Raw genomic sequence first — 27,299 nt, 5'->3', positions numbered from 1 at the left:
GGTCTCCTTGAGAGATGCTCTGGCCTCTGTACACAGATGCAGATCAGTCAGCACTCATTTTCTCATTCTTGCCTTCTGTGTGGTGGTGCATTTTAGGGCACTTTTAAGGTCACAACAGAGCTTGCCTTTCAGTAGAGTCATAGTTCCCAAAACAAATTAAGAAAAGCAAGGTCATTTCCTCTACTCTCTGCTGGATGGGGAAAGCTTAAGAGCATCCCTTTAACCCTGTCTTTACCCTTTAGACTCCATTTACTACCACACTCTGGATATGAAAGAATTTGTTTGCTTTCTGTGTTTTAGAGTCAACAGAATAAGGCTTTTGCAGGAATAGGTGAGCAATCACTGGACTAATGGCTAGATTAAGGTATTTCTATGTCGATTCTGCTTGCCACAAGCCTTGATCATCTCATTTATGGTTTATTAGGTTCTGTTATCTTGAGAAGAGGTATTTGGCAAATATTTTAAATATTTGCTTAGGCCAAAAAATACTCAGAAACCTCTGGTTTACAAGAGTAAATGTAAAATATTACAAATGTGATTTATTCTCCAGGGAAAAAATCTTTTGGAAGATTATTAGAACCCAGTTGAGTCTCTTTCTCTGTATTAAATAGAAATAACAATGAGACTGGTCCCCAGATTTTAAGTGATTGTTTATCTTTGGGTGGTAGGTATACAGGTATTTTTTAACTTTAAAAATACTTCTCTCTTTTTTCGAAGCTTCATATAATGTTCTTAAAATTTATTGTTCTGAAAATTAGATTAATTAATTAGTTAAATTAGATTTTTAAAGAAAGTAACTATACAAGTAGCTTAACCAGCTTCTTAGTACTGAAAGATATATATTCATAAGAAATTCTATTGTTTAATGTTATCTACCTTATTAAAATTCCCCTAAAACCCTGTCACATATAGTGATTTTAGTTGTTTGCCGCTGGCACGACAGGCCCTATTGAGTAGCCTCCTGGGAGGGGAGGCAGCTTTGTCATCTCATTTCTTTTGAAAATTGTTGGAAGGAAAAAGAAAAAGGTCCCTTCTCACACTCAGGTTCAGCCAGGGAAGTCCTTGTTAAATGGAAACATTTTATTTTTTCTATTTTTACTCTTATCTTTCCTAACTCTCCCCCAAGGGATAAACATCCTAGGCTATAGATGACAGTTGCTAAGCTCAGGCGATGGCAAATTGAAGCAGAGGGAGGGTGGAAGGATAAGGAAGCCAAATAGCTTTCTAGTGCCTCTCGAATTGGATCCACCTGTGTGGCGTCACATTTAGGCCTTTTTTTGCTCTCATAAACATTCCCCGACTACCCTCACCCCGGAGGGTTCAGAATTTGACTCTGTTGCACATGAGAAACCCAAATCTATAAGGAAAAACAGACCTAGAGACTCTAACACACATGTGACCCTGGTAGCTCAGCCTTTTTGTATTCCCATTGGGGAGAAGTACAAAAGGACTTCTTTGTACAGAGAAGGGACTTCTATATAAAGCAGTCCGAAAGGCACCCTGTTTAAAAGAGGTGGATCATGCCCATTTTCATAACCAACCAATAAATGTTGATTATTATTACTATGTGCATAGTTGTGCTAGTTCTTGTAACCAAAGCCAGTGCAAAAGATGTTTTGTACATTATTGCTGCTAGTAGTATCTGTATTGTCAGCATAGGAAGTTGATGTATTTTAGCTCAGCTAACTATGAAACTGAACACTTTGGCCTCTTTGGGTTCTTTCAAACTGATCTAAAAATTACCTTCCTTGAACGATGAGATTTGGAGCTTACTTGGGATCTCCTATTTATGATTCAGTTTAAACATTATATTCTAGTGTAATACATGCAGATTTTTAAAAGATGCATATTATATGTGTGTGTGTGTGTGTGTGTATGTATGTGTGTATATAAATATATGTGATCTGCTTTACTTTCTGCTTCCTTGGAGTTGGTACCAGTGCTACCACCCATGCCAAAGAGTGGACTTCATCCTTTTATCTCTGTGTTTTCTGCAGTTTTCTCTTGCTAATAAGCTTTATTCCCTGCCTTCCTGGGACCCACTCCAGAACTAAACCATGCTCTGTCTACTGAAACCCACACATACCAACCTCTAGCAATGACTGCCCTCTCTGCCACGGGAAGCATTAGAAGCTGTTTTATATACCAACTGAGCTTTAGTGAACTCAGTTGACTTGCCATTAAGGTGGCATATTTGTTACCCTATTAATAAAAAGTATATTAACTAAATTTTATGTTTATTGTATCAGTTATCCACTATCTTTAAGAGATTACAAACCAGAAGTTATGAAATTTTAACCGAAGTTTCACAGTTCCATATCTTCCTTTATACAGTGTGTTTGTTTTGGACCCAAAGCAACAGAGACTCTTGTAACCATTTTGATGAATCAGAAACTCCTAACTCTTGAATCTTCCAGCTTTTCCCAATGAAGTCCCTGTTTCAGTTTTCCTTTTTCTTTTCTCTTTGTAGTGGACTTTTGGGAGCAATAAAAATAAGAAGAAAGGAAAAGCCAGAAAAATAGAGAAGAAAGGAACTATGAAGAAACAGGCCAACAAAACTGCTTCCTCAGGCAGTTCGGACAAAGACAGTTCAGCCGAGAGCTCAGCCCCTGAGGAAGGTGAGTCAAGGGGTCCAGGCCTGGGAGTGAACTCTTTAATAGGTTGAAACTGCAGAGTCAGAAGTGAATGGAGAGAAAAGGTGCCCACACTACAGCATGGCCTCTGCCTTTTTTGCCGGGGTCTGTAATCTTTTCAGCAGTCATAGATCTGTTGAGAGTCTGAAGCAAAAAAAAATACATGCATTTCCAAAGCATTGGTGAAGCCCAGGAAATACATGAGGAGTCTCCATTCACTTTACCGTGAGTGCCTTCTCTACTCTTTTTCTTGGTTTTTCGTGGGTGACTTGAGAAAAGAAATAATGTTTATTTACAAACTGGCTTGTACAGAATTGGCCTAACCTGGTTTTGAGCACATGCCTGTGAATGTTAGCTCAAATTGAGTCAAGCACAAAATTGCTAGTTTAACTTAATAGCCAGTCATAATATATACTGCCTTTTTCCATCACCCTTTGTCCTACCAAGATCCAGTTTCATTAGGAATTCACTAATCACTTTAATGACTCATTAAAACAGTGGGTTTTTTTAATGCCAATTAATAAATGTGGAAGAAATGATAGTTAGAAAATCACCATTTTTCAGCCATTAGAGTAATTGATTTACTCAAGAGTTACCAACAAGTATTAAAGTCACTGGGTTGAGGTTTATTGGAAAACAAGATGTTTACACAGTCACAGAGCATCTCCCTATACTTACTATGAAGAAGAAAAGGGTGCCTCTACAAAGGAGACATCTGGGGACACCTCCTTAACCAAGTCATCCAAATTAATACCACTAGTAAGAGAACAAACAGATGTCAGTTGCTTCCTGATGTGATACTTTGAAAAAATATTATCACTATGGAGTATTCTTGCCAAAAATTCATAACCTAAATAGTTTCTTGATGAAACTAACCTACCCAAATTGGGGGACATTTGGTAACTGTGGCTGTTTAAATTTGAGTTAATTAAAAGTTAAATAAAACTTGAAAGTTGAGTTTCTCAGTTTCATTAGCCACCTTTCAGTTATTCAGTAGCCACGTGTGGTGGCTACTGTTCAGATGGATGAAATTTTCATCATTACTCACAAAATCACAAAATTCTGTTAGATAATCTTCAGGCTTATACCCTTCAAAAATTCAATGACATGAAAGACACAGCCTGTTACAGATTAAGGATACTAGACAGACACGGCAACCAGTTGTAGTGGGTGATTCTAGATTGGTGATTCTAACTGGTGGAAAAGTGGCTGTAAAGAACTGTCTTAGAACAGTTGGTGAAATTTGAATACAGACTGTATGTCAGATAATGGTATTTCTTAAATGTTAAATTTCCCGAGTTTGATCATTGTTTACTTGGTTATGTAAGAGACTGGCCTTTTTACAGGAAGAAGTTAGGGGTGAAAGGTCATGATCTCTGCAGCTTAATTCAGCAAAATAAATATTTATTTTTAAAAGTGTATGCATTATTTTATATATGTAGACAGAAAGTAAATTGGTGATGTTAACAATGGGTGAACCCAAGTAAAAGATATGGGAGTCAAACTATTCTTGCAGCTTTTTTCTGTACGTCTGTAGTTTTTTTTAAATACAGAAGTCAAATTTTAAAGATTATGCTGGTTTCTTAATCTAGCTTAAGTTTCCCTAACCTGTGTTTGCATTTGCCAAAGGCAGGCCAAAGACTTTCCCAAGGGGGAGATATGATGGCCATGTTCCATTTCACCTAGGAGAGCCAAGGGGTAATGATTATTCACTGTGGGGTCACCTGTGGCCCTGTCTTCTGCAGCATCGCCTAATTTTGTGTTTGGGCTTCTGTTGCAGGTGAAGTGTCAGATTCTGACAGCAACAGCTCCTCCTCCAGCTCAGACTCAGACTCTTCCTCAGAAGATGAGGAGTTCCATGATGGCTATGGAGAAGACCTCATGGGAGATGAGGAAGACAGGGCCCGTCTGGAACAGATGACAGAAAAGGAGAGGGAGCAAGAACTGTTCAACCGCATAGAGAAGAGGGAGGTGTTGAAAAAAAGGTAAACTGCTAGTTCATTAATGATAAAATAATAAAGCCATGTACCAAAATTTACATTTGGAGGCGTCAAGACTTGGAATTTCTCCTCAATCTTTATGAGTTAGGACTCTTGACTATCCTTCTAGCTTGCTTATTTGTATTTTTTTTAATTCAAATGTTAAATTGCTTTTTGATATACAAAGGTCCTTCAGTATTTTGAATTACTTTTGCCATATTTAAATGGCAAAAATTTTTCCTTATCTCCTAACAGAACTTCAAGGTGAAAATAAACTTGGCTTTTGTCTCAGGAAATAAGACAGTCCTCAAAAGTAGAATCATTCCCTACCTACCTAACATTGTGAAAGAAACATAGAAGCATTTTCTTCGTTTTCAGTTAGTTCCATTTCATCTGGGAGCCTGTTTGTCCCTTCTAGAGACCATAGTAAGTCTGGTGAGTCAGCCTAGACAAGAATGTTTGGCTTTCAGTCAGCAGCAAGTAATAGACATTTGTTTTGAGTGTGAATGCTTCCAAGGTTACCTGTATTGGAACAAACAAGATTTAAGGAACTGTGCTGGAGTTGCCAGATGGTTAAGAATGACTTGTAAAATTTGTATTTCTGAACTGTGGAGAGCATAACAAGAGGTTCTCATATAAAGCCACTAGGGCCCTATGGTAAAATCACAAAGTAGCTCAAGAATAGTAGTGGGTAGCTTATCTCAAGCTTGATTTTTCTATTTTTCATGTTATGAGGCAGTCAGCTGATTCAGTGACTTGGTGATTGGAGGAATGTTTACAGTGATGATAATTAAGACAAGTTCAGAGCCATTCACAGAAAATTGAGATTTTTGTACCTCATTTGTTTAGCTGCAAGGCAGTGCAGTGTGGTAACTCAGAAATTTCTTCCATCTTTTCCACTTAATAAAGATCTCATTTAATGGATCTCATTTAATCTTAATAGTGATCTTTTTATGTAAACACCATTTGGATTCCATTTTAGAGCCAGAAGCACCAGTAGTGAGATGTCATTTTTGATTGTTAGATTCTTTACCTATTCTAGAGCTTTTTCTTTTTCTTTCTTTCTTTTCTTTCTTTCTTTCTTTTTTTTTTGAGTAAAGGTAGATTTATTTAGAGATTCTGCGTAGAGTATAGGCTGTTTCAGAAGGCAAGAGAAAGGCCACAAGGTGTAGGAGTTGTGTGCTCAGGTTAAAGTAGAAGTAGGTACACACTCCATAGACCCAGTACAGACTGTCTACAAAGAAGAGGGAGCGAGAAAGGGCGGCCAGGCATGGTGTTGCCAGTTTTTATGGGCTCGGTAGTTTCACATGCCTATAGGTGGGACCATTCCAACTACCTTGGGGAAGGGGCTGGGATTCCCAGGAATTAGACCACCGCCCACTCTTTGGCCTTTTTCAGTTAGCCTTGGGACTGTCATGGCGCCTGCGGGCATGTTATTTATCACGCTGATGTTACAATGAGCATATAATGAAGCTCAAGGTCTACTAGAAGTCAAACCTCCTGCCATCTTAATCCTCAAGGCTAACTGGGAGTTGAGTCTTCCACCATTTGGTGTTAATTTAGAGCTTTTTCTTTTTTAATTTTTTAAGGTAAGTGCATGCAGCATAAAAAGTAGCTTGGTTGTGGAAAGAGCACTGACGATTTCACTCGGAAGGTCTAGGCTCAAGTCAGACTCACTGGCCAGGTGATCTGAATTACTTACCCTCTTCCTGCCTCAGCTTCCTCCTTGGGGATTGTTGTAAACCTTGAGTGAGATGGTACATATAAGAACATAATGTAAATATAAACTACTAACTTTTTTTCAATTGAAATGTGGTTGATGTACAATATTAAATAAGTTACAGGTGTACAATACAGTGATTCACAATTTTTACAGGTTATACTCCATTTATGGCTATAAAATGTTGGCTGTATTTCCCCCATGTTGTACAGTATATCCTTGTGGCTTATTTTATATGTAATACTTTATACAGCTTAGTGCCCTACCCCTATATTGCCCCTCCCCACTTCTCTTTCCCCAATTGCTACCAGTAGTTCTCTATGTCTCTGAATCTGTTTTTCTTTTGTTATATTCACTAGTTTGTTGTGCTTTCTAGATTCCATATATAAGTGATATCATACAGTATTTGTCTTTCTCTGTCTGACTTATTTCACTTAGCATGATGCCCTCCTAATTCATCCATATTGTTGCAGATGGCAAGGTTTCATTCTTTTTCACAGCTGAGTAGTATTCCATTGTACATATGTGTGTGTATACCACATCTTCTTATCTATTCATAAGTTAATGGACACTTAGGTTGCTTCTATATCTTGGCAAGTAGAAATAATGCTGCTATGAACATTAGGGTGTATGTATCTTTTCTAATTAGTGTTTTTGTTTTTTCCAGATACATACCCAGGAGTGGAACTGCTGGGTCATATGGTAGTTCTCTTTTTAGGTTTTTGAGAAACTTCTATACTCTTTTCCACAGTGGCTATACCAGTTTACATTCCCACCCACAGTGTACAGGGGTTCCCTTTTTTCCACATCCTCTCCAACATTTGTTCTTTGTGTAGTTCTTGTTGATAGGCATTCTGACAGGTGTGAGGTGCTATTTCATTGTGGTTTTGATATGCATTTCCCCGATAATGAGTGATGTTGAGCATCTTTTCTTGTGCCTGTTGGCCATCTGCATTTCCTCTTTGGAAAAATGTCTATTCAGGTCTTCTGCTCATTTTTTGATTGGGTGGGTTGTTTGTTTGTTTTTTGATGTTGAGTTATGTGAACTGTTTATATATTTTGGCTACTAACCCCTTATCAGTCATATCATTTGCAAATATTTTCCATCATTCAGTAATATTTCCATCATTGCTGGTTTCCTTTTCTCTGCAAAAGCATTTAAGTTTAATTAGGTCCCATTTGTTTATTTTTGCTTTTATTTCCTTATTTTAAAAGACACATCCAAAAAAGTATTGCTGTGATTTATGTCAAAGAGTGTTCTGCCTATGTTTTCCTCCAGGAGTCTTATGGTTTATGGTCTTACATTTAAGTATTTAATCCATTTTGAGTTTATTTTTACACATGTTGTTAGAGAATGTTCTGTTTTCATTCTTTTACATGTAGCTGTCCAGTTTTTCCAACACCTAAGGTATAAACTTTTAAAAATAACTTTATTGAGATACATTTTACACACCATAGAATCCACCCATTCAGAGTGGTTGAAAGTGGTTCAGTATTTTTTTTAATATATTCACAAAGTTATGTAGCCATTGCCACAGTTAATTTCACAATATTTTCATCACCTCTGAAATAAACCCACATTTTGTTTATCCATTCATCTGTTTTGACATCTTTTTGCTGTTGCAAGTAGTGGTACTGTGAACATTCATGTACAAATAGAGTGTCTGTTTTCAATTCTTTTGAATATATACCTAGGAGTGGAATTATTGAATCACATGGTAATTTTATGTTTAACATTTTGAGAGACTGTCAGACTGTTTTCCATAACAGCCGCATCACTTTACATTTCGACCAGCAGTGTATAAGAGTTCCAGTTTCCTGAGTCTGCCCACTCTCCCCTTGAGGTGTACTATCCTTTGATAAATACCACTTTGCTTTCTTGAAAAAAAAAAACAAGAGTTCCAGTTTCTTTGCCAACATTTGTTATTTTCTTTGCCAACACTTGTTATTTTCCCCTTTTCTGATAATAGCTATCCTGGTGAATGTAAAGTAGTGGTTTTGATTTGCATTTTCCTGTTGACTAATGATGTTTAGAATTTTTTCAAATCTTTATTGGTCATTTATATAGTTTTGAAGAAGTATCTGTTCAAGTGCTTTGCTCATTTTTAAACTTGGTTATTTGTCCTTTTGTTGTTGAGGTATAAGAATTCTTTATATATTCTGGTTACTAGACCCTTATCAGATACATGATTTGCAAATATTTTCTCTCATTCTGTAGGTTGTATTTTTCACTCTCAAGTGTTGTTTGATGCACAGCATGTTTAATTTTGATGAAGTACAATGTATTTTTTCTTTTCTTGCTCAAGGTTTTGGGTATCATGTCTAAGAATCTGTTGCTAAGTCCAAGGTCATGAGTATTTACCCCTATGTTTTCTTATAAGAGTTTTCTAGTTTTAGCTCTTATATTTAGATCATTGATCCATTTTGGGTTCATTTTTTGTATGTGGTGTGAGGTAGGGATCCATCTTCATTCTTTGGCATGTAGCTATCCAGTTGTCACAGTACCACTTATTGAAGAGACTGTTCTTTCCCTAGTCTTGGCACCATTGTTGAAAATCAATTGTCCATGGATATATGGATTTATTTGTTGACTCTTGGTTCTGTTCCATTGATCATTATGTCTGTTGTTATGCCAGTACCATACTGTTTAAATTACTGTAGCTATGTAGTCAGTTTTTAACTTAGGAAGTGTTAAGGTCTGCAACTTTGTTCTTTTCCAAAATTGTTTTGGCTATATGGGGCCCTTTGCATTCCCATAGGAATTTTTGTATCAGCTTATCAGTTTCTGCAACATCAAAAAGAAGTAGCTGGGATTTTTTATAGGAATTGTGTTGAACCTGTTAATCAAATTTGAAAGTATTGCCATCTTAATATTAAGTCTTTCAATTCATGAACATGGTGTCTTTCTACTTAAAATTATTTTAATTTCTTTCAACAATCTTTTAGTTTTTGGTGTAAAAGACTAGCACTTGTTTTTATTCTTTTGGATGCTACTATAAATGGAATTGTTTTCTTTGTTTCCCTTTTGGATTATTGTAAGTATATAGAAATGTAATTAATTTTTATATATTGATCTAGTTTAAAACTAAGTAAAACTTTTTGTAATTGGTAATTTTTAGAGTATTATGAAAAGAGTTTCATGTTTATTATATTCCTTTATTCTTTCCATAAAGTTCCTTAAATTCACACCAAAAATGGTTTTGTTTCATAAAAGCCTGATTTTTGTTGCAGGGAGAGCCCAGATTGCATTTATTTAAGGGAATAGCATATTTATTCACATATTTGCTGGGGTGGAGCTGAGGGGAGCATTTTTCCACTGAAGAAAGATGGAGAGTGGTGATTTTAAAATACAGCCTTTGTCCTGACCACCTTAAAAATATGACAGTGCTCTCTGTGGCTTCTTTATGTTTCTAATGGGACACCACTGGAGTTGACCCAGGAATCAACTATTTTCTTCCCATTATGTGAAGGTCAAGGAAGAGCTGTGTGTTACTAACAGGATACTATGGTATCCTGAATATCTTCTTTCATTTTAAGTCTATTCCAACTTAATGCTTTCAGGTACTTTTGGTGTACTTATAGTCAATATTTTTAATGTACCTACGAGGTACATTGGACTTTCTTGCAGGAAGCCAAAACGTTTATTAACTCCTTTCCCCTACTTACTTCCCTTCTCCTATCTAGTAGAAATCAGTCTTTATGTATGTTTCATTGCCACTTAAAACCACACAAATATCTTAACAGATTTGAAATCAGGAAAAAACTGAAAACTGCCAAAAAGAAAGAAAAGAAAGAAAAAAAGAAAAAGCAAGAAGAGGAGCAGGAGAAGAAAAAGCTGACACAGATTCAAGAATCTCAGGTAGGAGATTCAATCATTCTCATTACCAAAGAAAAGAACATCTATTTTGAGTGTGTGTGTGTGTTTATGTGAAAGATAAGTTTATATTAATCAGCCCAGGTCAGTTAGTGCATGACTATTTACATGCTGTCTTCATCTTGTAGGTTTCATTAATCTCTGGATGTGTCATTTCACAGTTAGCTGTGCTGTTTAACTCCTTAGGAATTCTACTCAAGTCTGCACTTAAAAAGCAGCTCATTGGTATGTGAGCATTCTTTAAGGGAAAGTTGGTAAACATTTTGTCCCAGGTTGCCAAATTGGTTATGATGTTTTGTCAGGTTTATGTTATTCTGAATTTGGTAGCAAATATAGCTGGGAAAATTAGTCATCTCTGCATTTATCACAGAAAGCTTTGTTGACAATATTAACAAATACTAGCTATGACCTAGGGAGTCCTTCAGAAAGTGTTTATTCCTGTAATTCTTAGGTTGCCTGTTTATTAGGCAGGTAAGACAGGGACTGACTTTACTGCTCTATCCTCTTTGTCCACAAGAGGATGCTCTTTCCCCTTAAACAAGTTTCAGTTTCTGCAGCCAATATAGATTCACAATGGAGAACTGAATGATTGTTAGATGTAGAGAATGTCATCAGCTGTTGGTAAAAAGAGCCATCCTACAAATCTGTCCTTTCCCAGGTAACATCCCACAACAAGGAACGTCGTTCCAAACGGGATGAGAAACTAGATAAGAAGTCTCAAGCCATGGAGGAGCTAAAAGCAGAGCGAGAAAAACGGAAGAACAGAACAGGTAAGTAGGGAAATTGTAATAGCTACTTTGTGTCTTCGATCATATGATTCAACTTCCTGGGGCCAGTTTTTATCCCCTGCCTCCTCCAAACACATGCAGAGAGTGGTATAATGAACCTCCATGAACCCACATCGAACTTCAACAATCAACTCACAGCCAATCTTGTTAAATCTGTACTGCCCTTTTTCTTTGGGCTATTTGGAAGTAAATCCTAGCATCATCATATTTCAACCGTAAATATTTCAATTTGTGTCTAAAAGATTAGGACTCTTGTTTTAAACATAACTACAATACCATTATTACACCTAAAAGTAGTAAAAAAAAAAAAAAAAACAAGTCCCTTAATATTACCAAATATTTAGTCAGTGTTTAAATTTCTCTAGTTGTTCTATAATTAACGTATTACTACTTTGATCATTTGACTCAAGATCTTCAATAAAATCCACACATTGTGATTAGTTAAAATGTCTCTGAAGTCTCTTAATCTATAGGTTTTCGTGTCCTTCTCTTTCTTCCCTCTGCAGCTTATTTGTTGAAGAAACCAGTTTTGTCCTATAGTTTCTCACTGACGCTGAGTGTATCCCATTGGTGTTACTGAATGCATTCCTCTAGTCCCTTGAATTTCCTGTAATTTTTAGTTCTAGCTACAGAATTGAACAAATTAGAATTTGTTCTGTTTCTGTTTTGTTGCCATTTTAGGGAAGGCCACATTTTAGGTGGTGATACATACTTCCATCAGGAGACATGTAATATCTAATTGTCTATTACTTTGTGATACTACCAGCTCTATCACTTAGCTTTCACCACAACAATGTCAAATAACAAACTGCTCCCAAACTCAGATAAACATTTGTTTATAAATTAATTTGTTCCTGCTCATGCATCTGCAGTTCAGCTGAGATTGTCTCTAGGCTGCAGATTGGGACCAGGTCTGTTCCATCTGTCTCCCTGCTCAGACCAGTATATATGTAAGCAAGCATTTATTCTCTCTCATGGTGATGGCAAAAGTATAATAGAGGCAAGCAGAAACATGAGATTCCTCTTAAAGCCTAGACTTGGAATTGGCATGGTGTCTAGTCTGTGTACACTTCCATTGGCCAAAGCAAGTCACGTGACCAAGACCAACATTAATGGCTGGGAGGAACTACTGAATCATATGGCAAGGAACTTGGGTACAGAGAAGGGTCAAGAATTGAAAATAGTGATGAGTTCTGTTTCAGCAGCCATTGATAATTGTTACCTAGATCATTTAATCTATTATGAGTTGCAAAATGGTGATATTCTTATCTATCATTTTTTCTTCATTTATTAACTGGTCTGTTCCTGTAAAGAGAAACTTCTCATGAGCTATTTAATTACCACTAGGTACATTTTGTATAGGAAAGGCAGAATAAATGCTTACTTTTTTTTCCCTTCCTTTTATTTACTAGTTTTCAAAAGAATAAGATCCTTAGCAACCACCAAAGGTAACTAGTGAGGTTTGTTTATTTTTTTTTAAGTTCATTTATTTATTTTTTGGTGGGGGGAGGTAATTAGATTTATTTTTTATTTATTTTGGAGTAGGTAGTGGGGATTGAACCCAGGACCTCGTGCGTGCTAAGTATACTCTCCCCATTTTGTTTGCTTCTTTTGAATATCGTTGTGAACGCATGGATTTCAACATACTTTATGTTTTTACTCCATTGCAATTATTTTTATTGAGACTTAAATTGTCTTATCTTCAACCAGTTGTAGCCTGAGTCCTTTTGACATGAAACCCCAGAAGTCTTTAATACTTTCTTACTTCCTAGATTTGGAATTAGCTGTTTCTCTGAGGAGCCCTGTTTGGTTTTTTTGGTTTGGGGTTGGTGTTTCTTTTTCTTTTCTTCTTTCTCACGAGAAATTGTATTTAGACACTATAGTTTAGACACAGGGAGTGCTACTTGGTTGGTCTTTTCAGTATACAGAGCTAGGATTTTTTTTTTTTTAAGGATAGATTTATTTTGAGCCTCATACTGATATGACCATTTCAAAACCAAGATGCCAAGGTTGTTTTGTTTTGTTGTTTTGACAACAATTTTCTTGAGGTATAATTAAGGTACCATACTGTTGACTCATTTAAAGCATACAGGCTTTTAATATACTCACAGCTGTATAATAAATCTCAGTGAGTTTTAGAATGTTTTGTTACCCCCACAAAGAAACCTCATATCCCTTAGCTATCACCCCCCGCCCCAGACCTATTATCCCTCAGCCCTAGGCAACCACTAATCTTCTGTCACTGTAGACTTGCCTGTTCTGGACATTTCATATAAATGGAATCACACAGTATATGGTCTTTTGTGTCTGGCTTCTTTCACTTGGCACATTTTTTTTTTTTGGTTCTTCCATTTTATGTCTGAATAATTTCATTATATGGATATACACATTTTGTTTATCCATTCACCTCTTGAGGGACACTGGGTTGCTTCCACTTTTTGACTATTACAAATAATGCTGCTCTGAACATTAGTGTATAAGTTGTTGGGTAGACACGTTTTCGTTTCTCTTGCATATAAACTAAGGGGTGGAATTGTTGAAGCATATGGTAACTGTGTGTTTTGGGTTTTTTTTTTTTTTACCCTCCCCACCATGGTAACTCTATGTTTGACCTTTTAAGAAACTGCCAGACTGTTTTCCAAAAGGCCTCACTATTCTGCACTCCCACAAGAATGTACAAGCGGTCCACTCTTTCCACATCCTCACCGCCACTTGTTATTGATTATAACCATCTTAGTGGGTATGAAGTGGTATCTTCTAGTTTTGATTTGCATTTTCCTAATAATTAGTGATACTGAGCATCTTTTCAGGTGCTTATTGGCCATTTGGATATCTTCTTGATGAAATGTCTATTCAAGTCTTTTGCCCATTTTTTAATCAAGGTCTTCAGGTGGTTGTTGGGTTGTAGGACTTCTTTAAATATTTTGAATATTAATCCTTTATCAGATATATATTTTGAAAATATTTTCTCCCATTCTGTTGGTTAGCTTTTCATTCTTGATAGTGTCTTTTGATGTATAAAAGTTAATTTTGTTGAAATGCTATTTATCTTCATTTTTCTTCTTTTGTTGCCTATGCTTTGGGTGTCATATTTAAGAAGTCATTGTCAACTCTAGTGTCATGAAGCTTTCCTCCTGTTTTCTTCCAACAGTTTGATGGTTTTAGCTCTTATATTTAGATCTTTGATCTATTTTGAGTTAAGTTTTGTATATGGTGTAAGGTGAGTACACTTTTTTAGGGGGTGGGGGGGATGTGGGTATCCAGTTTTCCCAGCACAAATTTGTTTGTTTGGGTTTTTTTTGGTTTTGGTTTTTGGTGGTGGTGGTGGTGGTGGTGGTGTTTTGGGGGGGTTTGGGGGAGTTAATTAGGTTTACTTATTTATTTACTTTTAGAGGAGGTACTGGGAATTGAACCCAGGACCTCATGTATGCTAAGCATGTGCCCTACCAGTTGAACTATACCCTCCCCCACTCCCAGCACAAGTTTTTGAAATGACTGTCATTTCCCTATTGATTGGTCTTGACACCCTTGTCGGAAATCATCTGACCATATGTGCAAGGGTTTACTTCTGGGCTGTCTATTTCATTGGTCTGTATGTCTGTCTTTCAGATGACTATGTTTTAAAGTCATTTGTTATAGTTCCTTTTTGTGTGGTTGTGCCATCAAATGAATACTTTGTTTCATTTTGCTTATGATCTGTGGAGATGACTTTATTTTGTTTTATGATTGTGTAAGATACAAGATTCCAAAGTCAAATCTATGAAACAAGATATATTCCAAGAAATTTAGCATTTATACCCTTCTCTTTCACCCCTTGCCTCCCTCTCATAGTAGGCAACCACTTAAAAAATTCTTTTATATCCTTCCTTTTTATTTTTTAAACAAAAGGACATATTCACCTCCCGTCTTAGATTAATGTAGCACATTATACATACTTTTTCTCTTCCTCGCTTTTTTCACTTAACCATATATCTTAGAGATCACCTCTTAGTTTTGATGTCAAGCTGGTAGACTACCTATTTTTGTAAATAAAATTTTATTGGAATACAGCAGTGCCTGTTGTTGCATAATTGTCTGTGGCTGCTTTCTGTCTGCAATAGCAAAGTCCAGTAGTTGATACAATGACCATATGAAGCACAAACCTAAAATATTTACTGTCTGTCCATTTAAAACATCTTCTGATTGAGGACATAGTATAATGGCTCATTCCTTTTTTACAGCTACAGGGTAGTCCATTGGGTGGTTGTGCTAATGGTGATTCAGCCACTCCCCTGTGCAGACATTTGGGTTGTCTTCAGTCTTCTGTTAATACAAATAGTACTGTAAGTTCAAAATAAAGTTTTCCTCCAAGACTGGAGACATCTTAAGCTTTTTTCCATTTTTTCTGCCCAGCTTCAGGTGTCTTGAGTGCAGTAAAAGACAACTGTCAGTAGAGTTTTTGACCCTTTTTGCCCACTTCATGACAATTTTCCAACCTTTTTTTGTCTATGGGGGCTTGACATTTGGTGCTTGAATGATTTTAACTTTCTGGTTTAATTCACTTGTGTGTATCACCCAAGTAATCACAACCCAGTCCAGAGAGAATGGAGCTGTCTATTGAGTCCATTTACATGTTCCAGTTCTTTTTCAGGGATGAAAGATGTTTCAGTTTCTTACTAAGAGAACCTAGGTAAACATTTCCTTTTTTTTTTTTTTCTTTTAGCCGAGCTCCTCGCCAAAAAACAGCCATTAAAAACCAGTGAGGTGTACTCTGATGATGAGGAGGAAGAGGAAGATGACAAGTCCAGTGAAAAGTCAGACCGCTCATCCCGAACATCATCGTCGGATGAAGAAGAAGAGTGAGCTGTGTTCATTTTGGTCTAGTAGTCAGGATAGGTGTTAGTGTAGTTTCCAAAATTTCCGTTTGGGTGACGGACTTTGGTTGGGTTCAGTACTCTGAATTGCTGAGCTGAGTTCCCCAGCACACCAGCCCAAACATATGCTTCTGCCTTTGGCTCTTAGCCTGGACCCCTGAACATTTCATCAGGGCATGGCAGGTGGGAACTGACTTCATATCACCCTCAGGTTGGCCAGGAGCCTCCATTAGTTTTCTTACTCTGATACGTTATCCAGGATGGCAGCCTCATTCGAGGCAGTTCACTCCACTGGTTAGGAACAGGATTCTATTCCCACTCTTTCCTCTTGCTTTATTTATTTCTCCTACAGTGTTAAATCACATGTACTTTGGTTAAGTTTTAAGAATTTAGGGGGAGGGTATAGCTCAGTGGTAGAGCATCTGCTTAGCATGCACAAGGTCCTGGGTCCAATCCCCAGTAACTCCATTAAAAATAAATAAACCTAATTACCTCTCCCCTAAAAACAAACAAACAAAAAACCTGTAGTTTTTTTTAGGGTTGGGGGGAAAAAAGTTTAAGAAGTTGGTATCGTTTATCTACCTTGATCTGTTTTTATGATGAACGTTTTTCCCAGTGTCTTTTGTTCCTCGCAGGAAGGAAGAGATCCCTCCAAAATCACAACCAGTCTCCTTACCTGAGGAATTGAATCGGGTTCGATTATCACGGCATAAGCTGGAACGTTGGTGTCACATGCCCTTCTTCGCTAAAACTGTCACAGGATGTTTTGTACGGATCGGCATTGGAAACCACAACAGCAAACCTGTTTACAGGGTTGGTGTTTCTTTCCTTGGACGGCTGTCTGTGTTTTAAATTTGATGATTCTCGACTAGGAGTAAGAACTACTGAACACATCTGTCACTTTTTTGCTACCATTTGATGGGAAAATAGACTCCAGTTGAGATGCCCATAGAATCGTGACAGTCTGAGGTAAGCAGGGATCAAGCGTGACCTGCTGCCAGGAAGAGTACTTGAAGCCCAAGGGACTGATGGGTTTGGATTTAGAATAATTTTCTCTAGCCTCCTTCTGTACATGTAAAAGTGAGAAGGGAGACATTTGTGAAGTAATTGTCTGGAGTTACATAATCTGGGAGCTTTGTTCATTTGAAAAATAAATACATGAAAAATTTCCGTATTACATACTAAGTGACTTCTGGAACAGAGAATTATATTGAAGTTTAAAAACCAAACAAAACAAAATAAACCTCCAACCTAAAAAGAGGTTTTTTGTGAGTTCTAGCCCTACTTCTCTGATCTGGATGACTGGAACATAGCTGTTTGGGGTTTTGTTTTGTTTTGTTTTTCTTTTTGTTTGTTTTGTTCTGGGTTGTATGGTTTTAATATGTGTTACCTCCTTCTGTGAGGCAGTGGCCATGCCGTGTCCCAGAAAGCTTGGCAACAGAAATGGACCTCATGGTTTCACATTTGATTAATAAAACTGACCTCTGAAATCCATATGCACCCCTAGTAAGGTAGAATTAAGTTGGATGGGAAGCTTCCAACAGGCCCCACCAGGCTGACTGCCTCCTCGCCTGGTGCTCGCTAACTCCGGGTACAGGGGGTTTGGCCATCTGAGTTCTAAATCTGAGAAAGGCACCCAGAACACCTGGCAGCTGCGGGCTCCTCTCAGCGCAGGGTCACTCGGGCAGATGGAGCTGGAGGGTGGGGTGGAGAGCTCTGAAAGCGTCTGTTGTGACTGGTGTCTCTGTCCCCACGTAGGTTGCTGAGATCACAGGTGTTGTGGAAACCGCCAAAGTTTACCAGCTTGGTGGCACCAGAACAAACAAAGGGCTACAGCTACGGTAGGAGAGGTTCCTTGGCAGCTTCTGCTCCCCATCCAAACAGGCTCTGTCTGTTGGGGCTGTTATTCCCTCCCAATGTGATGTTTCTTGTTACTGTGAACTCTGTGTTGTCCTTACAGGGGACTCAGAGGAAAACTTGTATTCTGCCTTTGCCTGTAGGGAAAGTAGGCTATATCTCTCACAGGGGAAGTCAGGGATATGGACTAGTGGGACACATAGAAGGAAAAGGTCAGGTTGCGAGCCCCCCTCCTCCCAGAGCCCTACAAGTATTCCTCAGTGAGCACTATCAGGAGGCTTCCTTCTGGTCCTGGCTCCATCACTAACTAACCCGAACTTTGACAGGCCGGGTTTTTGGACTTAGTGTCCACTTCAGTAACATGATATTGATTGAATGTCGGCTTCTTGTCACCGTTCCAGGCATCAGGATAGAGGCGAGAACAAAACAAAACACACACAGATCCCTGCCCTCTTGGAGCCTGAAAATTCTAAAGACCCCATATAGGAAGGAATAGAAGTAGCTTGCCAGGTCACTGCAAATAGTGGGTGATAGACATGGCTCTACCATGACCTTATTTGGACTCCATACTCTTTCTGTTCCCTTCTCCTTTTCCACCATTCCTCCTGGTCTGTTTAAAAAGAGCCAGTTGGGATAGGCAGTGGCCATGACATGCAGAGAGTGATTGTCTCTGAGAGGATGGCGCTGACTCACTCTGCCAGCACAGAGGTCAATAGAAAGGTGGTGTTCTTTCTGTCTAGGGAATAGAGCTTCCTTGTCATTTCAGATATCTACATAATATTTTGTATTCTTGATGTCGGACAGACATCTTTGTGTTCTTGTGATGGACTTTATTGTAAGTGGACTTTTGAAGCCCTGGCCAAGTCCACTTGTTTCCAGTGCTTGCTTTGATTCTTTTTTTTTTTTTTTTTTTTTTTTTAATATGGAACGCTTCACGAATTTGCGTGTCATCCTGGCGCAGGGGCCAATCTGTATCGTTCCAATTTTAGTATATGTGCTGCTGAAGCGAGCACTTGCTTTGATTCTTAATCCTGGCTGCCCGTTAGAACACCCTGGGAGGTTCTTTTGTTTGTGTGTAATTTCATTGCCTGGTTGCTACTCCCAGAGATTCTCATTCAGTTGACCTAGAGTGGTGCTTTAGCATTGGAATTTTTATAAATCTTCCTAGATGATTCTAAAGCGTAGCCAGGATGGAGAACCACAGAGATAGGTAGCGTACAGTCTGGTAGGGTTTCTTTGCTCGCACTGTGGTCAGCATATCCATTCCTGAAAATGCTGCCTTTCTTCATGTAGGCATGGCAATGACCAACGAGTGTTCCGTCTAGAGTTTGTCTCAAACCAAGAATTCACTGAAAGCGAATTCATGAAGTGGAAAGAAGCGGTGAGTGGAGAGACGGCACCTAGCTAGCACTTGTTCATGAAAACACTGAGAGCCTTTTTCCAAAATTCTTTATTATAAATAACCTTTTATCATGTTTTGGTCCAGATGTTCTCTGCTGGCATGCAGTTGCCCACTCTAGATGAAATCAATAAGAAGGAGTTATCTATTAAAGAAGCTCTTAATTATAAATTCAATGACCAGGACATTGAAGAGGTAAGAAACCTGGTACCCCAGCGCCTGGAGGTTCATCAAGAATCAGTGTTAGAGAAGATCATGCCTCTTTTCCTTCCTATATCTTGACATTTTAGCTATGCTGCTGTTGCATGAGGATGAGGGAATACTAATATTGTTACCTCATTATTTAACGATTTTCTGCATACATTCTCACTTGAAGTCATAGACTAAAGAAGTATATTCAGGGTTCAAGGATATGTATTCTGCTAGGCTTGGTCCTTCAAGAATTTCCTTTCTCCAAAACATTTTGGTAAAATTCTTTGATTTCTGTTCTCTTGGACAGTGGCTCGCCTTGCAGCACAAGGTCCGTGGGCTGCTGCTGTTTATTGGTGTGTGTTCCTTCAGACTATCTCAGAAGACTCTCTGGCACCCCAGAAGCAGCACAATGTCCCTTGGAATGAACTTGCAGTTGCCCTCCCCCTCCCCCTCTTGACAATGGCACTGCTATAGGAAGAGCAGCTCCCTTTTAACTAGATGCTTACCTCCAAAATGGGCTCCCCTATCCTGTATATACAGAGTGGTTTAGGAAATACCTCACTGCTGGTATCTCCTCCCTGGTACAGATTGTAAAAGAAAAAGAAAGATTCAGGAAAGCTCCACCCAACTATGCTATGAAGAAAACGCAGCTGCTAAAGGAAAAGGTAAGGACTTGTGCTCGAATCTCTTGTCCTATCCTATAAGGAAGTGTGGAAATCAAACTTGTTCATCCTCTGCCAAGTTAGTGGTGACAGGAATGGGAGAAAACCCTAGGCTCAGATGTAAGCAACACAGTGCTAGTCTTTCTTGGCACCTGGGCAGCATCCCTTGGCTGTTTTCCTTTCTGTAAATTGAAACTGATCTTGCTTGTTCCATTCTCCTTACTTTCTAGTCACTTTATAGTTTCATGTGTAATAAGATAGAACCCAGGGTAGTATCAGCACTGGGTCTCAGCAGACAAATGCTGTTGCCAAGTCCAGCTGTGGTGGGTGGTTTTTCCATTCTTCACATCAGGGTTGGGTGAGCCTTGTTGGGTGCGTTAGCCATATGGAGCCTGGGTTCTAAGGTTAATGTGACACATCACTGCTACTGGGGCCCAGAGCTGCATAGCTATATGGGAAAGTCTCACTCTACTTTAAATTATTAAAAATTATACCTTGCATTTATAAAGTTTCTTTTCAATATTAAAACTTATATTAAAAATTATACCTTGCATTTGTAAAGTTTGTTTTCTATATTCCTTCACACCTCCTGTCATTTGTTCTTCGTGTGAGGTACCTTGCCTGTGCTGGAAGTAAGGGGACACTTGACAGAGAGCCAGTCATAGCTAAAATCTCACACATCTCTCTGTGTGCAGGCCATGGCTGAGGACCTGGGGGATCAGGACAAGGCCAAACAAATCCAAGACCAGCTGAACGAGCTGGAGGAGCGGGCAGAGGCCCTGGACCGCCAGCGGACCAAGAACATATCTGCTATCAGGTGTGTTACGGGGCCTGTTTTGGTTGGGGTCCTACCCTTGGCCTGCAGACCTTGCCACAATTATCAGGCAAGCCTGTGGCCTTGTACACGCTGTGCTACACTGGCTCCACGTACCTCCGGGGTCAGTGCTCCGTGGTTCCCTTCCTCCTTTCACAGCCCACTGACTCAGCCCTCTTACACACCCCACAGTTACATCAACCAGCGGAACCGGGAGTGGAACATTGTGGAGTCTGAGAAGGCCCTTGTGGTGAGTAAGACCACTTTATCTGGATCACTAAAAATAATTTTGATTAATAAAATAATATGTAGTCTTTTCTGTATCTTGCTCAACTTTTTTTTTAATTATTGAAGTAAAGTGTCCACTTAACACACACATGGGTTCTCTGTATACACACATACACCCATGTAATTTATTAATTTGTAATGAAAAGCAGCAGTCTTCTGTCCTCGCTTACCTCTCCCCATCTTTAGATTCTGCTCCGTGTGTATTCACTTTTATCAGTGTCTGGTTTTGTTATTTTGGTTGTTGCCCCATAATCTGCTCTGGTGTTCTTGAAGGGAAAAGATGATGGACAGCCTTTGACTTTTTTCAGGACCTTGCAAAGACTGTTATTTTTGTGTCAGCTTATGATGCATGAGAGGCGGGGTGGAGGAGATACAGTTGTGGAATGCATGTTCTGTTTCAGGCTGAGAGTCACAACATGAAAAACCAACAGATGGATCCCTTTACCAGGCGACAGTGTAAACCTACCATTGTTTCGAATGTGAGTGCCTAAAGAGGACGTTTTTAGTCAGGACCTAGATTCTGGGACATAAAATGAATTCCATTAGGAGATTAATGAAGAAGTTAAAAATAATGTTGTCTTAGTGGGATTTGCTCGCCTCATACTCTTGGGTCTGGGTACTTCCTTTTTTATCTTGCTGTAAGACACACAGGTAGTGAAAACCTGGCATGGATTTGTGGAAACCTATGAACTAACTAACCCCCTGTGCCAGGGCGGGGTTACCAGTGCAGCAGACGTGAGGAATGTGTGGGCCGGGGAGCTGAGCTAGGGCCTGGCTGGGCTGGGCTTCAAAGCTTTTAATTGCCTCTTTTTGCAGCCTGGAGGAAAACCCCACTGAACTGTGATGGCCCACTGTGGTGCTTGTGATGTTAGTGGTGGTAGGTGGGACAGAATCTGGCAGTAGGACTGTGTGAGTGTTGAACAATCTCTAAAATAACTTATTTTCTCTCTCAGTCCAGAGACCCAGCTGTTCAAGCTGCCATATTGGCCCAGCTGAACGCAAAATACGGTTCTGGAGTGTTACCAGATGCTCCAAAGGAAATGAGCAAGGCAAGTGTAATACTGCCCTGTGGCCTGCGGGGCTCGGCCGTCACCCGGACACCAGAGCAGGCACTTCCTGGCTCAGGCTTGATTGTCCCCACCTGGAGGAACATGGCATCGCACTTGCAATCTTTTCTCCATCCTCATATTTACAAATGTAATAAACAGCTACTGAACTTTGGTCAGATGACCTAAATTCTAAACCCACCACCACTACTTAATGAAGGCCTGACTGTGGCTTTAGGTAGCTGACCTCTAGCCCTCTGATCCACATTTCCTCGTGTGTGAGGTGGGGTGATTCTGTGTCTAACTGATAGGACAGTTAGGAGGAGTAGATGACATGTAGGATGAGACACATAAAAGTGAAGCTCTTTGAAAACTAAAATGTTAGATCAAGAGAAACTGCCCATTTAGAAGCCATTTTCTGCCTAAGTTAGATCTTTTCCTGAGGAGCCCAGACTATCCCAGGAATTCCTGAAATCTTGGGTCTGGTGGCTTATCGACTTAAGCCCACCCTTTCTACCATCATACCACAGACATGAGCCTTCCCGCTGCTCTTTTAGGCTCAGAAAAGAAACCTCTTTGTGGCCTCTCCTGTCCTCCCTCTGAGAGACGGGCTCTGGAAAGGGCCTTCGGAGGAAGACCTCATGAACTCGAGCAGGCCCTCTTACTAGTAGTGGCTGCTACTTCTTGAAGTCCACTTGCATTTGTGCTTTTTTAATTAGTTTTTCTCCTCACATTGCAGGGTCAGGGGAAGGATAAAGACTTAAATTCTAAGTCAGCCAGTGACCTCTCAGAAGACTTGTTCAAAGTCCATGATTTTGATGTGAAGATTGATTTACAAGTTCCCAGCTCAGGTAGGTGAGGGTGGGGAGTGGTGATGGCTCTTTAGCCCTTGGCCAGCAAGGAGGCCTGCTTTTAGGGAAGAAATGGGGTTGTCTGCTCACCAGTATTTATGGAGGCCAGAGTAAGACAGGCTGCAGGTCTGTTTTGAGGGAACCGGGGCAGTCAGGAAGGCTGCCTGAAGGAGTGAAGCACAAGCCTAAAGGCCCTCAGTTGCCGATTTCCTCTTCTCTCCATAGAGTCAAAGGCTTTGGCCATCACCTCCAAGGCTCCGCCAGCCAAGGATGGGGCTCCAAGGAGATCTCTGAACTTGGAAGACTACAAAAAACGACGGGGGCTTATTTGAGCGCACCCAGCCTGCTGCTTCTGACCCTGCATGCCCCATCGCAGTGTCCCACCTCTCCTCTTTTCCTTTGATTTGCCCTCACTGGGCTGGAGCAGCAGTAGAACTGGGAAGAGACTCTAAACTGCCAGCCGTCTGTAATATAAACCATTTGCTGTATAGACTTCCCTTGTCTGCAACATCTCCCACCAACCCCCCAGGCCCCACCCAGTGTGAACCTGGGCTCTCTTGGGCTTTATCCATGTCTTTAGATTTGTGTTTGCCTTTTTTTCTTTTTTTTAAACCAACATAGTTCATTGGCCACTCTGCACGCACTCAGTATTACCGTGGAGCTGGGATCCTTGCTGGAGCCCCTGTGGCGAGAGCAGCAGCACTGGGCGGTCTCCTCTGCAGGCTGCCTTGGACCCAACCATTGAACATTTGGCACCTGACCCTGTAGAGGGAGTGGGGATGGGGCACCTGCAGTCCTCCTTCCTCTCTCATCTTTCTCTTCTTCCCATCTCTGTGGAAGAAGGGTTTTCAAAACCAATTTAGTTTCCAAAAAGTGTACATTTGTGGGGAGGGGGGGGGCTATTTGAGAGAGAGTGTGTATGTGTGTATGTGTCTATAAGTGTGTGGATTTTTTATCATTTTTTAAAAATGCAGTACTCTTTGTATCAGTCTGTCATGGGTCTGTAGCTGTTTCAGATTTTTTTCAGCTGTACTTGAGCATCTGAAACTGCAAGAAAGAAACTCATTAAATGTGATTCTTCTTACTAAACAGGCCTGACTGCTGTAGCTGTGTAACTTCCCCTCCCTGACCTCCTCTTACCTACCACCTGTCCACCTCAGAGAAGTCTCCCCAGTTCAGCCCCTGCCCCTGTAGGCTGTGTCCTGGCAGGTGGAAGGGAAGACTCCAGCCAGGTACGAGGGAGGGCAGCACAGGTGTCTTGCTTATCCCATGTGTACAGCCCACAGCTTCTTGGCTGAACGTAGAGTCGTGTTTCTTCCCCACCCCATGTACTTGTCTCTTCCTAGTGATTTTGTTCTGCTGTTTCAGCAAGAATGATACTTTGTTTTGTTTTTTAAGAGAAAGTATTCAACATGAATGTGGAGAGAACGAACACAAAAAGGTTTAGGTTGCAAATGTTACAAGCATGTGCAGTTTTGTGTGTGTGTATCCATATATATATGGTAAGCATATATATTGTTGTGCAGCTAGGGTGAAGCCAGCAAAGAAGTATGTATGTCTTTATGAAATGTTTGAAAAGAGATAAGCTGACTGCTTGATAATCATTCTCAGGTGTAAAGCTCCAAGTGTAAATAAAAGTGGCATTTAACAAATCTTTTCAGAACAAAGTACAGCTGACTATATAAAACAAGAACTAAGCTAAAGGAACAGCTGAGAGTGCTGATTCCCACAAGAGGGAGAGGAATCTAGATGTCCAGCTTTGTATTACTTCACTCTGCTTTCTGTAAGAAAGTGGGGAGATGGGGAATCATGGAGTTGAGTTGTATTTAAACATAAAAATGAACTTGGTAACTCTTCCGGGTTTCATAGCGCCTCAGTGTTGCTTTAACGTAGTTTATACTTTTTTTTTTAATTTAAGAAGCAGCAATGGATGGTTTTTAAAAAGAATTGTGACTGTAAAATTGATAACTATGACTGTAACACAGCTGTGTGGGGCTGTGACACAGTTTGGTTGGGCAAAGGAGTGGTGATGGACTCTTTAAAATCATATATACTTGAATAGTCCATTGACCGAAACTCTTTATAAACTGTTGTGTAAATGTAGAATCACAGACTGTTAAATTTTGCCTGGACTCCAGCAGAGTCCTGGAGGCTGCTGGGACCTCTCCTATAATGACAAACTTGGACTTTTTTTTCTTTCTGGTTTTAAAAGACATGAAATTATAGAATCCATATAATTTGCTGGAGTCATTCTGATCCACCATGTAGATCTGTATTTAGTATCATTTGGATTTGGAGACGTGTCAATTACATTATGGCTGTGTAATAAAATTTTTATTAAAACTGCATCACACTGTAGCCACTTTGCCACTACCTCCCCACATGCAGCTGCTGAAACTTTCGTTCTGAGTCGCCAAAACACAGCAGGGAGAAAAGCCAACCGAAGAAGACCAAAAGCTAACTTATCACCTGAGTAGCCTACTTGGTGATTGGAATCAAGATTGAGGACTTGTCTCCAGTCACAGCTGGAAGCAGGGCCTCTGAACCAAGATCTTGACAAGGCATAAGACATTGGCTTTGTCCCACCAGCTGGGCTTCTTGGTGGTTTACAGTATTTCTTGTGCTGGGAAATCACAGCAGCAGTGGCCCCCACCCCGCCATGTGGTTTCAGTGTTGAAGGGTGTGGCACCTAAGGCTGTTTTATACATTTTTCACTTCCTTCCAAGAGGCAGAAAGGCCAATGTCCATGTGCTCTGCTCATGATATATAGGTCTGTTTGTCTGTCTTGCTTCTGACAGGTGCAGGGAAAGTCTACTGCCTGCAACTTCCTTTCAAAGAGAATGCTTTTTTTTTTTTCTGTGAAGTCCTGACCTGTCACTCAAACTGTACAGATATTTGTAAATAAACTTTATGCCCTGTTTTAACATGGGAATCAGATTTAGTCCAAGGACTGCATCCTGAGTGGCAACTCTCAAAGTCATGCTTTAAAAGTCAGAGAGCCTCTCTTTTGCCTGGTTTCTCTCCTTCCCCTACTCTTCGCCCTACACTCCCAAAGGTGAAAGTGGCTGTTGTCAGTTCTTCAGCAGCCTGGTTCCCCAGATACCTCTCTGGTAGGGTAGCTGTCTAGAGCCAGGGCAACCTCCAGCTGGCCTGGAAGATACCAACAAGATTTAACAGAGCTAGGTAGGCCCCTGATACACTGCCTAACTCTAGTGAGAGTCGTCCTTTCAGCTTTCAGTTGGCCAAGGCACAATTCCTTTGTTAATCTTGTTTTCTGCCTGTCATGAGTGTGAAGGGGGAACCCAGAGGCTATGGAGGAAATGCTGATATCCTTGCCTCCTGGCCCAAGCTGGGGAGATCTGTAAGGGCTCCCCACCCCCACTGCATGAGGCTGTGTTGCAAACCTTTTTGACCATGTTTTAGCTAGAAAGCAAGATCCTGGATCATCTACTCCCCTTTAGAGATGGGAAGGTGGGAGGTGACAATCACAATAGTACAAGCCCAGTCCAAGCCTGCCTCCCATGTTGGAAGAGGTTTGTCACTGGGGCTCACCCAGCAACTGCATCTAATGAGGTTTTCTTTAACTCCCTATTACTCCAGCCATTTGGTGGTTGGGAGAAATGGGTTCCCGGCACCCTAGAAAGCAGGGATCTGAGCAGAGGACAGCTTAGTCCAATTGTCTCCCAGTGGCTGTTGCCTGGCTTGGGGAGCAAGGGAGCTGACTGCCTTGGGTGGAGGATGTAAAGAGGAGAGGAGTGCAGGTTCTGTTGACTTTATCTTCTGGAGTTGGGGAAGCAAGAGGGACTTTCTGTGGGTGTCCTGGGTTGTGTCCAGCAGCTTTCAGAAGTGGGGAAGCCCTCATCTCAGATTTTTTTTATGCATGACTTCCCTGATCAAAGAGGGCCTCTGAGCTCCCTTGGGGAGAAGAGATGGGCTGGTGAGGGGCAGGGGGGCACTGAAAGGAACAGCAGCACTAAGGAGAGGCAGAGTGGCAGCCTGCCTTCTCTGTAAGGGTCCCCAAGCCAACCCCAGTACTGGAGTCTCGACCTTGCATAGGGGCTTTGCAAGTGCAACACAGCCACATGTAAGGCTTCCAGACTGCTCTGGACCCGAGGGAGAGCCAAAAGCCACAAGGCAAGTGGGCTCAGGACAGGGTTCATATCCCAGCTCTGCCACTTAACTACCTAGGACTGAGCTGGTTGACTCCTCTGAGCCTCAGTTCCTCATCTTTAATATAAGATCTGTCAGGATCCTTTTAAACATTTAGTGTTCCTTTCCCCAGTAAGGGTTCAATAAATGCTATTAGAGTAGAAGCTGCTAGGCCTCAGAGGAGAGACGGTTGG

General features: G+C 40.3%; 1 protein-coding gene and 1 pseudogene across 1 annotated transcript in view; one reads left to right on the top strand and one right to left on the bottom strand.

The window, feature by feature from the left end:
• RTF1 (RTF1 homolog, Paf1/RNA polymerase II complex component) overlaps positions 1 to 25,304 on the top strand; it is a 42,746-nt gene extending 17,442 nt beyond the window's left edge. Inside the window, exons 3-18 of the mRNA XM_010989291.3 lie at positions 2,471 to 2,618; positions 4,414 to 4,618; positions 10,077 to 10,191; positions 10,865 to 10,976; positions 15,697 to 15,832; positions 16,483 to 16,660; positions 17,606 to 17,688; positions 18,998 to 19,085; positions 19,191 to 19,298; positions 19,883 to 19,960; positions 20,653 to 20,774; positions 20,964 to 21,021; positions 21,461 to 21,538; positions 22,013 to 22,108; positions 22,845 to 22,956; positions 23,182 to 25,304. Of these exons, the coding sequence (XP_010987593.2) occupies positions 2,471 to 2,618; positions 4,414 to 4,618; positions 10,077 to 10,191; positions 10,865 to 10,976; positions 15,697 to 15,832; positions 16,483 to 16,660; positions 17,606 to 17,688; positions 18,998 to 19,085; positions 19,191 to 19,298; positions 19,883 to 19,960; positions 20,653 to 20,774; positions 20,964 to 21,021; positions 21,461 to 21,538; positions 22,013 to 22,108; positions 22,845 to 22,956; positions 23,182 to 23,288 (1,824 nt within the window). The 3' untranslated portion in view covers positions 23,289 to 25,304. The remainder of the gene's footprint in view (positions 1 to 2,470; positions 2,619 to 4,413; positions 4,619 to 10,076; positions 10,192 to 10,864; positions 10,977 to 15,696; positions 15,833 to 16,482; positions 16,661 to 17,605; positions 17,689 to 18,997; positions 19,086 to 19,190; positions 19,299 to 19,882; positions 19,961 to 20,652; positions 20,775 to 20,963; positions 21,022 to 21,460; positions 21,539 to 22,012; positions 22,109 to 22,844; positions 22,957 to 23,181) is intronic.
• LOC116153650 (U6 spliceosomal RNA) lies at positions 18,621 to 18,717 on the bottom strand (annotated as a pseudogene).
• Positions 25,305 to 27,299: the final 1,995 nt, after the last annotated feature.

Source organism: Camelus dromedarius, chromosome 5 (genome assembly GCF_036321535.1).
Source record: "Camelus dromedarius isolate mCamDro1 chromosome 5, mCamDro1.pat, whole genome shotgun sequence".
Classification (NCBI taxonomy): domain Eukaryota; kingdom Metazoa; phylum Chordata; class Mammalia; order Artiodactyla; family Camelidae; genus Camelus; species Camelus dromedarius.
The sequence above is the reverse complement of the archived record's forward strand: the minus strand, read 5'-3'. Positions and strand labels throughout refer to the sequence as shown.